The sequence below is a fragment of the Phascolarctos cinereus genome, unplaced genomic scaffold (genome assembly GCF_003287225.1).
Source record: "Phascolarctos cinereus isolate Bilbo 61053 unplaced genomic scaffold, phaCin_HiC Scaffold_8;HRSCAF=390, whole genome shotgun sequence".
Lineage (NCBI taxonomy): Eukaryota > Metazoa > Chordata > Mammalia > Diprotodontia > Phascolarctidae > Phascolarctos > Phascolarctos cinereus.
In genome coordinates, this window is record NW_027556291.1 from 51,848 (window position 1) to 67,472 (window position 15,625).

Genomic DNA, 15,625 nt, shown 5'->3' on the forward strand with positions numbered 1-15,625 from the left:
GGAAAATGAGTCAGAGGAGGCAGTACAGCAAAACCAAAGGTCTGGAGGTAGGACATGTAATGGAGTGTCTGAGTAGCAACTAGCATGACAGTTACAGGAAAAGAATGATACTTGTAGAGGTACTCACAATTCCATAATGAAGCCAGCTATATCTCCTCCCCTCTTCAGGGTTCGAGGGTGTCCCCGAGGGGTTGAAGTTGTCTTTCTGTAACGCTAAGTCATCAAATCCTCATGTCCAAGTGCTTCCCCCTCTGAAATGTCAGCAGTCATTAACACTCCAGCTCCATGTATTATATTTTATCATGGACTCAACAGGGAGTCACTGAAGACTTTAGAGAAGAGGAGTGAAAACCTAGGTCTGTATTTTAGGAATATCAACTGAGCAGCTGTGTGGAGGGTAGATCTAAGATGGAAGAGATAGAAATCAGGGAAAGATATTTGGAGGTCACTGCAAGAGTCAGCTGATGAAGTCCCAAACCAGGGTGGTGATTGTGAGTGGAAAGAAGGGGCTGGATGTGAGAGCCCCTGCAGAGGAAGAATTGACAGGACTTGGCTACTGATCAGATAACTGGGGGGCAGGGATGCAGGGGTAAGAAAGAGGGGAAAATGGAGACTGGAAGGATGGTGGTACCCTCAACGGAAACAGGCAAATTTGGAGGGAGAATAGGTTTGCTGAGGGGATTTGGGTGAAGAAGGTCGGGGACCCAGGAGAGATACTGAGATGTGGTTTGGATATAATGAGATGAAGATGCCTTCCTGAATGCTAGATCATTCACTGACGGTCCAAATCAAGTTTGCTGGTGACTCCTCGAAGACGTAGGGAACTGAGGCAGTTATTGACTTGATAACAGCAGTAGTCTGCTGCCCTCCCAGGTCTAGTCCCAAGAAGTAATGGAGATTCTGCCAAGACTTACCCCATGCCTACAGTCCAGATGCTTGGCATGGGCACAAACGGCACTTCCAGAAGGAGCCCAGAAGAGCTCCCCGGCAAGCACCCCCACCCCACAAGGAGCTGGTACACTCCTTGCTTCGGGGCTTGGTGCGGGACAACAAAGGGGGTATTCCTTGGAACTGGCAGTTCATGGATTTCTGTTCTCAACTTTGCTCTCTTCTTCCCAGCTGTCACTGGGCATGCCTAAGGAAGCTCCTGACCAGGGAAACAAGGGTTCTAGGCCTCAAATTGTCCTCCTCCACGGTGGGCAAGAGTAATTGGGCTCTAGAAAGGTAAAGGGAATAGCACCATCTGCCATTAAGAGCTTCAGGCTATGTTTGCGGCCACTAGGTGGTAGCAGAGCACAAGAAATGGAACCCAGGACAACATCCACATGGGGGAGGAGAAGCATACTGCTTCCTGCACTCCTGACTGTCCCTCTGCCAGACCAGAGACAAAAACAAGAGATAGGGCACAGGCAAGGCAGGGCCTGCAAGCCAAGACTGAGCACTGACAGGCCAAGGGCAAAGGCCCAGACCAAAGGCTGGGCAATGAACTCGGGCACACATACGGGCATGGACACAGACGGGGGCCTGGACAAAGGTTTTCCCAAGGACAGGCATGATGACAGGCACATGTGGGGGAATGGCCATGGACAGAGCACGCCATGTAGTGGGTGGGCAGAATCGCACTGGCACCCCACGCCAGAGCAGGGAGCAAAGCAGAACTGGCAGGCCTCTCAGGGGCAGTCAGGCCTGACTGAGGAGCCAGTGCCTCGGGCCTTCTTCAGGAGCCTTAGAACCCTCACTCTGTGTTCCTGCAACGTAAGAGCCAGGACTCAGGCTGAGGACCAGAAATGACCTTGGAGGACATCAGGTCCAGCATCCTCAATTTCCAGATTTGGGGAGATCTGTATCCCCAGAGGCATAGAACTGTAAGCAGAGGAGGTATGGAGACTTACCCAAGGTCACACAGATGATAAGAGTGGCGGGAGGGAATCCTAGTCTTCCAGATCCCAAGCCCAAGGCTCTATCTACAGCATCACTTTCTACCACTCTGTGGTGGCATGCTAGCTTTTGAATGAAAAGCTTGGAGGGACAGCCTCTCCCTTGGACATTTCTGGCTGGGGGGGAGAGGGAAGTCTGCCTTCCCTTCCAGGCTGGGTTGTTGAGAACCAGGCTACAGCTGAGGCTTGGTGGTCCCTTGGGAGTGTAGAGAGACGGACCCTTGGGATTTTAGAGGTGGGCCTGGTATGTTTCTTTTACTTGCCCCTCACTGTCCTGAGTCAAGTTTGGTAGCATGGGATGTGTAATGGAATCTCATTAGAGGACTGGCCGGTGTTGGAACAGACTGTAGTAGCCAGAAGGAGGGAACATGGTAGAGGGCTTGGGGGGGGGAGCATAAGGAGACATGACGGCATTGAATGTTGTTGCTCAGTCATGTCAGTCATGTCCAACTCTTCATGATCCCATTTGGGGCGTTCTTGGCAAAGAAGTGTGGTTTGCCATTTCCTTCCCCAGCTCATTTTACAGATGAGGAAACTGAGGGAAATGGGGTGAAGAGACTTGCCCAGGGTCACCCAGCTAGTAAGTGTCTGAGGCCAGATTAGCACTCTGGTCTTCCTGACTCCAGGCCACCTAGCCAGCATTGAATGAGTGCACACCAAACTCTTGGACTGTTCAGCCACCACTCTAGTACTGAATGTGTTCCCTGGCCACCACCCTTCCAAGACCTGCACATTGACGCAGTCCCCACCAACACCCCACATGCCACCTCTGCCTCTACCAGCACACACACACACACACACACACACACACACACACACACACACACAGCACAAACTCGCACATGCCAAAGCAGGAAGAGAAGAGGTGCTGGGTCTTAAGGGAGGGGAGCAGTCAAAACACATGTGCCTCTTTCTGCACCTACAGACCACCACCTCTCTGTGGAGAGGAGAGAGCCAAGGCTCACCATCAGTCCTCTGGAGTCAGCACTGATCATGGCATCGCTCTGAGTCCTGATGTCTTCAGTGTCTGTGTTCCTGTCTTGGCCTCTGCAGCAATGGTTCTCTAGGATCAGTAACCCTTCATACAGGTCTTCCTGAGCTTCCCAGAATTCCACATCTTCATCATTTCTTCCTGGATATCGAGACGCCCTTACATGAAGACACCACAGTTTCTTCAGCTGTTCCCCAGTCGACGGCATCCAGTGCTGTTTCCAGTCTTCTGTTACCATAAGTGCTGAGACAAACATGTAGTGTACGTGAGGGACCCTTCCCTGTCTTTGACATTTGCCAAGTAGTGATGTCCCTGGTTCTCAAGGGGTTTGCAGAGTCACGGTAGAGTGGCTCTTCTAGGAGAGTCCCAGTTCTCTTTCTGACCACCCCCACCCCACCCCCCATCATGATCCTAGGTGTCAGTTGGAAGGAATATGGCATGAGAATTATTCGGTACAGCTGGTTTTCCATCTATCTCAAATTTAAAATCAAGCTCGAGGTCACTTGGGGCCCTCCCATCTGGTCCCAAATCCAACCTACTTTCCAGCCTCACTTCCTGTGCCCCTTCAACCACACCCAACCATGCACTAAACCCTCAGTGTGCTAAACCCACCACTTGGAATGCCCCCCCAGGCCTCCCCCCCCCCCCGCCCCGCCCTGGGGAAATCCTAGTCGCCCTTTAAGGCCAGGATGAAATACCACCTCTCTTAGCTGAGGGAAGCAGAGAAGGCTCCCTGGAGAAGGGAGCTGCACCATGGAGGGCTAGGAAGACTGTAGCAGAGATTGGGTGGCAGGCCATAGCAGGCACAGGGAACAGACAGGGCTAACAAAGGCAGGGGAAGCTGGAGCCAACCACTGGCAAATCTGACACCTCTGGAAGCCTTTACAACTCAAGGAAGTTGGCAAAATCCCTTCAGGGATTGTTCTGTTGAGGACTAGAGCTGAGGAAGTGGTAGAGTCCATGTCAATAATGCAGATTCAACTTCAAAGTGTGTCCCTCTTACAGAGCCGGTTGTTAAGCATTCCCAGCACCTCAGAGGCGGCCAGGTATGGAAGTGCTCAGGGGTCTGCCAGTAACCCAGCCGGGCTGGAGTGCCATCGATCAAATTAAATCCATTGACAAGCATTTACTAAGCCCTTTTCTTGCGCCAGGCACAGTGCTAAGGGCTGAGGATAAGCCACAAAGACCAGAGAGAAAACACCCCTGTCATCAAGGAGCAGACCTTCAGGAATGAGGGGGCATGCATTTAGGGTGGTGGCAGCACCTGCCACTGCGGCTGACCCTAACCCTAACCCTAACCCTAATTGCTGCGGCTGCAGCTGCTGCCTCCTCACTGCCCAGGGCAGCACAGGGGAAGGGGAGGGAGAGGGGGGATTAGGGCTGGTGACAAAGGGCCCTTCCCGGCCACTACCCTTCCCCCCCCTTCCCACCTCCCCCCTCCCCCCTCACATCTCACACCCCCAACCTTCCAGCCTTCCAGTCTTCCAGGGAGACAAAGAGAACCCTGGTGGCCACAGCTCCTGCCCACGTCTCTCCACCTTAGGCTGGCAGATGGGAGCCCTAGACTGTGGGAACCAAGGCAAGAGGGAAGGAAAGAGGAGAAAGAGAGAAAGCATATCGCCAATCTGCAGCCCCTGTCCAGCTCCAGCCTGCTGGCTCCTCCCTCCCCAACGTCACTAGCACTAGAGTCGGAGGCATTTAGGGTTAGGGTTAGGGTTGTTGGATTTACTGCCACTCTGGCCAAGCCTGCTTTGGGCTCCACTTTGCCACCATAGACTCGGGAGGCTCAAGGGAGCCCCAGAGAGGTCACCAGGTTTAGCCTGCTCACTGTTTGACGGCTCTGCCCGAGGCCCTCAAAATGAAGGTTTGTGTGACTGGAGAAACCCTGTCCTACCACGCACCCTAACAAAGCTCTGCCTCACGCTCAGTGGCATCAGCTGCAGGGCAGGACGGCAAGGGCAGGAAATGCCTCAATGCCAAGCCTTGACAGGACTGGTCCCCACCTTTACTTCCTGCCCCACTCCAGCAGGGCAGACCCTTAGTGGGGGGTGGGGGGCATCTGGCGCAACGTCCGGCACATAGTGGGAACCCTTGCCATTTGAGCCTCCCGACAACCCTGGGAGGAAGGTGCTGTTATTTTACAGATCAGGAAACAGACTCAGGGACTGGCCCAGGGCCACACAACCACCAAGGGTTGGAGGCAGGATCTGTTCAAGCTCAGGTTCCTGACTCTGAGCCCAGTGGACAGGCAGAGAAATTGCCACTGAGCCTCGAGACTACTCCCTCCTGCAACACCATCTGCAGAAAGAGAGGAGTCTTTTAGCAAGGCTTGTCCCTCAATCACCCTTCCCCCAGGTGCCTGCAGCGGCGGGGGGGGGGGAGCAACACCCCCTCCTTCCTTCCCTCACCATCATCCTAGCCTCTCGAAGGCTCCTCCCTCCTCAGCGCCGCCAGTAGCAAGAGGCAAAAAAGGGAAGGAGCGGGGCTTGGGGAAGGGGAAAGGGAGGGAGGAAAACCTTGCCCCCCGCCAATCTTCCTTCTCTCCCTACCCTTCCTCCTCTTTTAGCTCGTCCCATCCCCACGTATTAGCCCATGAGGGGAAAGGGAGGAGAAGAGGGAGGAGTTAGCCCCTCCAGAACCTCCTAGCCTACCCAGTTAGACTCCTCCCTCTGCACCATCAATAAGCCCAATGAGGAGGGACTCCCTACTGCAAAAGGGGGGGGCAATCCCTTCTCTCCCCACCCTTCCTCCTCTTCTAACAGGTTCCACCTTTGTCCTTTGGCTTGAAAAAAGGTGGGGAGAAGAGGAATGAGTGATCCCCTTCAGTCATTCCTAGCCTGCCCAGGTTGCCTCCTCCTTCTGGGCCATTCACAAGCACAATGAGATATGAGCCTTAGAGTTAGGTGCCCCACTCCTATGCAAAGCCTCCCCCACCCTGAAACAACTCTTGTCTCCCTACCCTTCCTCCTTTTCCTTACGTTTCAGCCTCAGTCATTAGCCCATGAAACAGAAGGGAGAAGCCATCCCTTCTAGCCCTTCTTAGCCTGCCTATATGGATGTGATCAGCAAGCAAGATGGAGAAGGATGCCTCCACTCTCTTCTTTCCCCACCTTTCCTTTTTTTAGCATATTCCATCCTTCCATCTTTGGCCTACAAAGAGGAAGGGAGAAGAAAAATGAAGAGAGCCCCAGTCTCATACAACCTCCTCATTGAACCTTCTCACTCCATTCTTTATTCTTAACCTTCTCTTGTATTTTCTGACCTTGGGTAGAATGGTGTAGAAAAGGAAGGTTAAGTGTCCCTCTAGCCACTCACCCGATTGGGCATCTTCTTCAGACTCCTCCTTCCGTAACATTAGCAGCAAAAGGAGGGGCAGCCATCTTCTCCAATCCTCCTCTCTTTCTCTGCCAACCTTCCTTTTCCATTGTGTTTAGCCATTGGTTGTTGGTACACAAGGTGGAAAAGAAGACGGAAGAGAGAGCCCTGCAGCTACTTGCTTTCTCAGGTTCCTCCCCCTGAGTTGCCGTTCATCATTTTCTTTGGGGGAGGGGGTGGGACAAGGAGGCAGTTGGGGTTAAGTGACTCCTCCAGGGTCACACAGCTAGCAAGTGTCTGAGTTCATATTTAAACTGATGTCCTGCTGACTCCAGGTCTCTATCCACTACACCACCTAGCTGCCTCATCCATCATTTTCTAACACAGTGTTCTCAAAGTATGGTCTGTGGACCACTGGGGGTCCCTGAGACATTTGTACTTGACTTTTTTCCCTTATTTTTCCCTAATTATGGTCATTTCTACTCACATGCTGACTCAATGCCTGTTCCCACAGAATTCCTATTCTACTTCCCCACCAACCTTCTTCTACTCATTCTCCTGGTATTTTTAAACTCCTACAGGAGTTTAACTCCAATAATCCCCATGGTCACTGAGTATCTCATCTGCGGTGTATAACCAAGCAGAAAGATACATTCTAGATAGGGAAGCCGAATTCCAGAAGCTTAGCACAGTGCCTGGCATATGGTAGATGCTTAATAAATGTTTCTGACTGACTAAATATCTGCAAAAGAAAACAAGTCAAACTATGTAATCAGTTAAGGAGCACTGGGCCCTTTCCCTGCTTAGGCCTCCGTTTGTTTCTCTGTCAGATAGTCACGTTCTCCAAGGACTCTTCCTGCTCTGACATTCTTTATTTGCAAGAGTGACGCATTGGGATTGCATGGCATTTTCAATCCTAGGGAAAAGAGCCAGAAGGGTCAGGAAAGAGAGGAGGACCTTTGGCTGAGTTGGCAAGGGTGGGGACAACATGACAGGCCAGAACTCACCCAAGGCAGACAGTGAGGGAATGGAATGAGCAAAGGTGGGGGCCTGATCAGAGGCTGGCACTGAAGCTTCTTTGGCCAGAGCTGAGAGCTGGAAAGGGGTTTGGAGGACAGATGGGTGTCAGGATCTGCTCTTTTCCCCAGAGCCTTGAATTTGTCCTTGCCTTGCACCTGCCATCCTCAAGGCAGCTGTCCTTAGGACTTGACTCCTGTCCTAATTAGGAAGCATATCCAAACTTGTTCAGCTGAAAGGGTAGCTCTGGGTCAAGCTCCGTTAGGTTTTAGTCCACAAGCATTTATTAAGCACATACTATGTGTCTGGGCACTGTGCTAGGCACAGGGAATACAAGGACAAGGAATGAAATCATCCCCACTGGCCAGGAGTTCCCATTCTGTTCCTGACTGCTGACCAGTGCCCAGTCTCTTCTCGTTATTTAACAGAATCGGGTAGACTGAGATAATAGAAGGGGAGACAAAGAGGAATTTAACCAAGAGAAAGACAGAGTGCAAAGCCAGCTATAAACAGATAAAGACAGAAGATGGTGGACTGAGAAGGGAGGAAAGCAAGAAAGAGAAGAAAGAATCCAGAGACAGAGACAAAGAGATAGACAAAAACAGGAAAACTGGGTAACAGAGAAGAGAGAGCAGAGAAGATAGGAAGAGTTTGAGGGCATTTGAGAGTGAAAAAGACAGACAGGAGGAGAAAGAAGAGGAAAGAGAGGGAAGAGGTTGAGAGGAGGTAACAAACAGATGAAGCCAGAGGAAGCAAAAGCATGAGAGGCAGAAGGTAGGAGGGGGAGGCATGAAGTGGCCTAAAGAAGAGAAAGAGATGAGGCCAAAGATGGAAAGGAGATGGAGGTGTGAGGGGGATACAGAGAGAAAAGGGAGCTGGCAAGAGGAAGAAGGAGGAAAATTGAATTGGATCCAGAGCCGGTGGCTGACTGGTGCAGAGCTGGACAATCCCTGCTTGTGTGGGAATGAAAGCTGCTTTGAGAAGGTTGCTGACTCTTTCTGGTCCACACTCCAGCCCCCTCAAGAGAAGGGAGGATCAAAGGAAAATTCCTCTAGGGTTCCAAGGACAAAGGTGTTTTTACAAAATGTGTAGGTTTTCGAATCTGCTTTTCAGAGCCTTTCTGGCCCAGCTCAGAGAGGCTGAAGTATGAAGCTCCTGAGAGTCCAGGGGTGTTTCAGCTTTTCTCTGGTGATATTTGTTGCTCTGAGCTTCGGGCAAGTCCTGGGGAGCCTCATGGCCCACAGAGAGGTGAGTCCACAACCCCCAGAGCCTCAAGGGGCCTAGCACTAGCTAACCCCATGTCCCCACACCTCAGCAGAGACCAACACTGAGCCAAACACAGATTGGATCCTGACTGACCCACCAGCCTCCTGTTCTCTCATACATTGTGAGGAGAGAGAAATAGAGGTCATGGTCAGCGGAGGGAACCAAAAGGACCGACAGGAATTTTGTGGAGGCTTGGATGAATTGCACCTCCCTAACCTTGGCCCCTCGGGTCCTTTCCATTCCTAACGTTCTTGGACTTTAGGGCCCAAGGATCCTGGAAATAAAATGAGTAAAGTAAAGTGAGGGAACCAGCTAAGAGTGTGTGAATTTATGGGACTCGTGGGACTGAATGAGGAAAATGAATGAATTCTAAAGGGCTGAATGAATGAAGGAGTGAACAAACAAGGCAATGAAGGGAAGGAAATAATGATAATGACTAATTCTCCTGTCACCTTCCCATCATCCCTCCATCCCCAGAGATGACGAGGTCAAGAAGTTCAAAATTTCCACAGGTGTAGCTGTGGGTGGAGAGGTAACATTTGCCTTGACCAGAGAGTTGAAGAGGAGTCTAGAAGGTGTCTGGGAGCCCAGCCTCAGATTCTTTGACTCCTTGGGACCTGTGAACCCATTCCTTGGGTCCACATCCAGGCTGATGGAATACCTCCAAGCCAACCTCTAAAGCCTCGGCTTCTGGCTCTAGCTTCCAGTGACCTGCTTCTCCATCCGCTCAACCATTGTGTCCCACTATGCCCACACCCAGGTTGTGTCTGTTATGACCAACCCACACTTGGAGGCCCAGGAAGCCATCTTTGACCTGGATCTGCCTGGCCTGGCCTTCATTTCCAACTTAACCATGTAAGTATCTGGGAGGAGGCTCAAAGGTTCCATAGGGGCTGTGGGGGCCTGGGAAGAGGGAGGACAGCTTTGGACGCCAAATTTTAGGAGGGGGATTGACAAGCTCAGGCAACAAGGATGGGCAGTGAACTAAAAAGAACAAATTCAATTCAGCACATATTTCCCAATGGGTGAAATGGGGATCATAATAGCACCTGACTCCTAGGGTTGTTGTGACGATATTATTATTATTAGTGTGATAGCAAGGCCATTATTATTACCATCATCATCAACAACAACATGGGTTGGAGGAGCCAGAGAACTTTACCAGAGAAAAGAGAAGATAGCTGTCTTTAAATAACTGATCTAGAAAAATTGGCCCAGAGGGAAGAATTAGGACCAACAGGGAGAAGTGAAAAGGGAGATAACTAAAAGGAATCACTTCTTCAATAAGCTGTGCAAAAAAACAAATAAGGTGCCTTCAAAAGTATTGAGCTTCCTATCACTTCAGGTAATAATAATAGCCGGAATTTCTATTACACCTTAATGCTTACAAGTGCTTTACATTTGTAATCTCTCTGCCCTGGGAAGTAGGTATTATTATGACCCCCATTTCACAGTTGAGGAAACTGAGGCTCAGAGAGATGAAATTACTTGCCCAGGGTCACACAGCTAGGAAGTATGTGAGGCTGGATTCAAACTCAGACCTCTCTGACTCCAGGCCCTAAGGTTTTAAAGAGGGGCCTGGACAGATTCTCTAGAGGGAGTTCCCATATCTTCCAAAGTCCTTTCCAATAGAGATTCCAAGATGTGTCATACTTAAACCTCCTACGAGTGAGCTCTCGCACAAATCCCTTCCTATCTTGAGCTCAATTTCCTGATCTCAAAAATGAGGGGTAGGACTATAGGGTCCCCAAGGTGTTCTCAGCCCTGCCAGCCTAGGACCCTCTATCACCCCCCCCCCCGCCAGGGACCTCAGCCTCACACCCTCCACCTTACACTTAAGAGTGAAATGAGCCAGTTGGATTAGATGAGGTAGTCTCTACAGCCCCTCCCTGCTCTAAATCTTGGGAGCCTGTGACTGGCCTGGATGGAGTGAAGGAAGCAGTGAAGGAAGGGAGGAGGAACACTTAACAGAAAGGGTGGGCTATGTTATAGGAAGGCCTCAAATGCCAAGGGGAATGTCACTGTTTGATTGAGTAAAATAAATACATTAGATTTTTAAAATAAACCCAATTTAGTCTCTCCCTTTTGGAGGGAAGAAAGGAGAGCAGAAGACTGCCTCCATTACAGAGAGGTCTTCTGTCAGCAAGAGCTTTCTGTGCCCTTAAATTTGGTGCACAAAGTACTCTCTGTGTGGAGGCCAGAGACCTGCCTTCTCTGGTCAGGGAAGCACACATCCTACAGAGACCCATTTCCAGGGCCAGCAACAGAGAGAGGCCTGTTCTGGGGCACTGGGAAAAGGGTACAAAAAGTTTATTTTATTCCCCATGGTGATATAGTCCATTTTGGGAGAAAAGAGACAGATAGACCGAAAGAAAGACACAGAGAGGAGGGGACAGGGGGAGAGGGAGGCATAGAGAGAAAGAGAGAGAGAGAGAGAGAGAGAGAGAGAGAGAGAGAGAGAGACAGAGACAGAGACACAGAGAGACAGAGAGACAGAGAGAAGAAAAAAGGCAGAGAAAGATGGAGGAGGGAGAGGGAGAGAGAGTCAATGGATAAATTTATTAAGTGCCTACTCTGTACCAGGCACTGTGCCACTGGGTGTTCCTTCCCTTGGCCTGGAAAAGTTCCAAGGACATGTGTGAGTTCCAAAAAGACTAATTTACCCAGTTTATGAGCTGATGTTGGTTTTCTCTGCATCTCTAATCTTACTGCCCTGGCTAGAGTTTAGAGAGGAGATAAAACAAATAGAAAGATCCTGAAGGGTACCAAGTCTGTTTATACAGTGCTTTAAGATTTCCAAAATCCTTTCTTCCTTTATACCTATGAGTTAGAAGGATTTTCTTGCCATTTCTAGATGGGAGGAGGGGAGGGAATAAGCTTTTTTTAAGCACCTACTACGCTCCAGGTGCCGGGCTGAGCCCTTTTACAAATAAGATTTCATTTGATCCTCACTTCCACCCTGCAAGGTAGGTGCTATTTTTTATTCTAAATTTGAAATCAGGTCTTCCTAACTCCAAGCCCAGGGCTCTGTGCCCTGTGGTCCCACCCCTAGCTACTCTGACCAGAGAATGCACACTCAGAAAGGCTAAGGGACTTTCCCATAGTCACACAGAAGCAGGCTTCAGACCAGCTTCCTTTCTCACTCATCAGCCCTGGCTGCCTCTTGTGTGTCCTAAGTTGCAAGCATTGGTTGTTGCTTGCTGTCTCATTCCCTGCTACGTGCCTGAGCTGCAGTTAGCGCACAGTTACCAAGAAGGCAAAGTTGGAGGGGGAGGGAACAGTGCAGACTTTCTAGTTCCTGGACCATGGCCCATAGTACTCCGCACATAGTGTGATATTAAATGAATGAATTAGTATGGGTTGAGGGGAGGATTTGTTTGAGGTAAGCATTCCCAAAGAAGATGGAGTTTGGGTTGAGCCTTGAAGGATAGATTTGATTTGGAGGAGGAAATCAGTCTATGGACAAGAATTGGCTGGGAAAGCTTGAGCAAAAGTATGAAAATGGGAAGGAGCTGGAGTGGGGGCAGGGGAAACAGGATAGGCATCAATCTGCCTGGAGTTGGGAAACATAGGAGGAAGGAAGGACATCGAATGCCAGATCGAGGAGTCTAAACTTTATCCTATAGACAATATGGAGCCTTGAAAGGTTCTGGAGTAGGGGGAAGGACAGAATAATGAAGAGGATAAAGAGAAGGTAAGAGTCATGGAATAGCACAATTGGAAAGTCCCTCAGGGGTCATCTAGTTGAAGTATTACTTCCACAGAAATTTCTGTGTGATCTTGGGAAAGCCAGTTTTCTGACCCTCAGTTTACTCATCAGTAAAATAGCACAGTTGGTTGGAGTAGAAAAAATAGGATTAGTAAGGCCTCAGGGAAGAGCTTGGCATGGTTTGGTTAAAAGAGGCCAGTGAGGGGCAGCTAGGTGGTGCAGTGGATAGAATGCCAGCCCTGGAGTCAGGAGGACCTGAGTTCAAATCTGGCCTCAGATACTCGCTAGCTGTGTGACACTGGGCAAGTCACTTAACCCTGATTGCCTCCCAATAAATAAAAGAGGCCAGTGAGGCTAACTTTGGCCAGTGACTCACTGTGTGCTTTTAGAAAACTTCTCTACCTTCTCTGGGTCTGGGCCTCAGGTGGTTACTCTCCCAGCTCAGAGATCCTGTGAAGCCTAGTAATTCCTTGACTCCCTCTTTCCCCATCAGGATCATCAATGGCAAAGTCTACACAGCTGAAGTCAAAGAGAAGCACCAGGCTAAGAAAATGTACGAGGAAGCCAAGAAACAAGGGTGGACCACTGCCCATGCGGCCAGCCAGTAAGGCTCTCCAAATTATTTCTTTCCAAATCTGTAGTAGTCTGAAGTGTCTTAAAGTAGTCCTGGCTTCACCAAAGTCCATGTGGCCCTCATTCAGCTTGCAAACTTCGTTGACTTGCACGACCCTGGCAATAATGGGTCCCTATCAGCTCCTTCACTTCCTTACTCCCATTGGCCCTCCAAAATGGAGGATCCTTGCCCTCCCCCCTTAAATGTCTGTAGGCAAATACAAAGTGGTGGAGGTCATAGAATCAACAGCTTCTTATTTTCCTAGTTCTGAAGTTCTATCTACAAATGGGGGGGGCCAGGGGAGGGTGTCTCCTGGCCCCTCCAGAGCACAAGTAGGCACAGGAGGGTCGGGTGCCACAGCTGGCTTGGGCACAGGATTTAGAACATTTATAATGAAGGAAAAAGTGAGTTGTTGTTAAAGAATATGAATGACCAAGGGAATAGCTGACTAACTAAATATATGTATGATTGTGCACATGAGTTGGTAAGTGACCTGGAGAGTAAAATGAGAGAACCAGCTGAGAGTGAATGAATTCATGAGACTCATGAGACTGAATGAGGAAAATGAATGAATTCTAAAGGGCTGAATGAATGAAGGAGTGAACAAACAAGGCAATGAAGGGAAGGAAATAATGACAATGACTAATTCTCCTGTCACCTTCCCATCATCCCTCCATCCCCAGAGATGACGAGGTCAAGAAGTTCAAAATTTCCACAAGTGTAGCTGTGGGTGGAGAGGTAACATATTTCTTGACCTGTGAAGAATTGCTCCCTCGCCTCCTGGGAAAACACCAGCATGCTGTGAGTGTCAGACCTGGCCAAGTGTACCAAATCTCAGTGTGGAAGTGACTGTGTCAGAGAGGACAGGCATTGACTACATCCATGTGCTGCCTGTGAGAACCAGCCAGATGCTGACCAACGCCGTTAGAGGTATGTGCTAGGCAGGCCTTAACCCCTGAGCCCAAAGGCAGGCCTAGAGGTTCAGTAGCAAAATGGGAAAAAGGCAAAAACACAAGGTTGGGCAGGCAAGAAAACCCAAGTGGCCCCAGTGGTCAGCTGAAGAGGATAGGAGGAAGTGGTCAGTCAGGAGAGCATTTGGTAAGTGGGCCCTGAAGTACCAGTAAGTTTGAGATGGAAGAGGAAACTAAGTAGTACTGGGGGGCAAGGTTGGGTCTGGCAAGGGGCATACCTACAGGCAGAGGCCAGGGATCTAGACAGCCCCTGGTGGCCATCTGAGGAACGGGCAGATGAGGGGGGGAGTGTCTAGGAAAGCCCATTGGTACATTTTAAGTTTGAAACCTGAGAGATGGTGAGAATGAGTCCAGGCTCCCAGTTTCCCTGTTCAGTCTTCTTGTTCTGCTCTTCCTTGGACACTGAAATGTTTGGGGTCACAGAGAAAAGCAAAAAGAAGTAAAGAAATTCTAGAATCCAGGTATATTGAGCAATCAGCTGAGGTGGAGGGACTGGTGGGGCTGGAGGCAGGAAAGTTTAGGAGGCCTTGAAGCACCCCAGTGTGAGACTAGAAGAGGAAAGGGAGTTAAGCAGCACCAGCTGATAGGATCAATGGCTTCCACTCCTCCCTGAATCCACGCAAAGAATCTATAAACAATCAAGGGAACATGGAAATAATAACTGATTGATCAATACTGAGCCAATTTTCAGATAAGACAGAGGTTGCTTGAGATGTCTAATTGCAAAAAAACTCTTTGTATCAATCTTCAGATCTGACTGGGACAGCGTAATGGAGGCCCTTGGTTGAGGGTCTCCAAGCAGCAACTACGGGTGGTCCAGCTTCCCAGCCAGGCAGGGCCAGGTTCAAACAATGCAAGAAGGTTTTCTCCCAATTCCCACAAGTGAATTAAGTTTTCTCACAAGTCAGAAGTTGGACTAGACCTGTAATAAGTGGAAATAGAACTGAGCTAGATCCAGAATGGAGTCACTAGATGGAGTCAGTGTGGTCCATTCAGTTCCCACAACTCACCACATGATGTTCTAATCCCCTCGTTATGTATAATGTTTACTCTTGTGTTTAGACAGGTATTATTTACAACCTCAAAGAAAGGTCCATTTGTTCTTATGTTTCTAGTGTTTTTAACAGAAGCAGCTAATGGATTTTGTCAAAAGCTTTTTTTTAAGCATCTATTAGTATTATTATGTGGCTTAATTATTTAAATTATTAACATGGTTTATTCTATTAATGATTTTCTTTATTTGTTATGAGGATCAAATGAGATCATATTTCTTATACTGTCACAGCACAGTGACTGGCACTTAGTACATGCCATATAAATGCTTATTTCTTTCCTTTCCACCCATTCCTCACTTCCTCCTTCCTTATGTTGAACCAACCATGCATTCCTGGTATAAATCCAACCTGGTCAGAGAGCATAATTTTCCTAATCCATTACTGTAGCCTACCTGCTAATATTTTATTTATAATGCTTGCATCAATGTTTATTAGAGATATTAGTCAATAGTCCTCTTTCTTGGTCTTATTTCTCCCTGGTTTAAGTATCAAGACCATATTTGTATCATTTGTATCATAGAAAAGGATTGCAAGGATGCCTTCTTTACTTGTTATTTCAAATAGTTTATGTATTAATGGAATTAGTCGTTCTTTGAATGTCTGTTAGAATTCACTTATAAATCTATCTGGTCCCAAAGTCTTTATCTTTGGTAGTTCATTTATGGTTTACTCAATTTCTTTTTCTGATATCAGGTTACTTGAATAGTCTATTTCTCCTTTTTGTTAATGTGGAATTCTACATTTTTGTAAG

At 48.8% G+C, this 15,625-nt stretch overlaps 1 protein-coding gene across 1 annotated transcript in view; it reads left to right on the forward strand.

Moving 5' to 3' along the window:
- The first annotated feature begins 1,506 nt into the window (after positions 1-1,506).
- The window catches only part of ITIH6 (inter-alpha-trypsin inhibitor heavy chain family member 6), a 35,783-nt gene continuing 21,664 nt past the window's right edge, over positions 1,507-15,625 (forward strand). Inside the window, 7 exon segments of the mRNA XM_078147892.1 lie at positions 1,507-1,755; positions 3,934-3,974; positions 9,004-9,058; positions 9,227-9,381; positions 12,729-12,839; positions 13,532-13,668; positions 13,671-13,778. Of these exon segments, the coding sequence (XP_078004018.1) occupies positions 1,507-1,755; positions 3,934-3,974; positions 9,004-9,058; positions 9,227-9,381; positions 12,729-12,839; positions 13,532-13,668; positions 13,671-13,778 (856 nt within the window).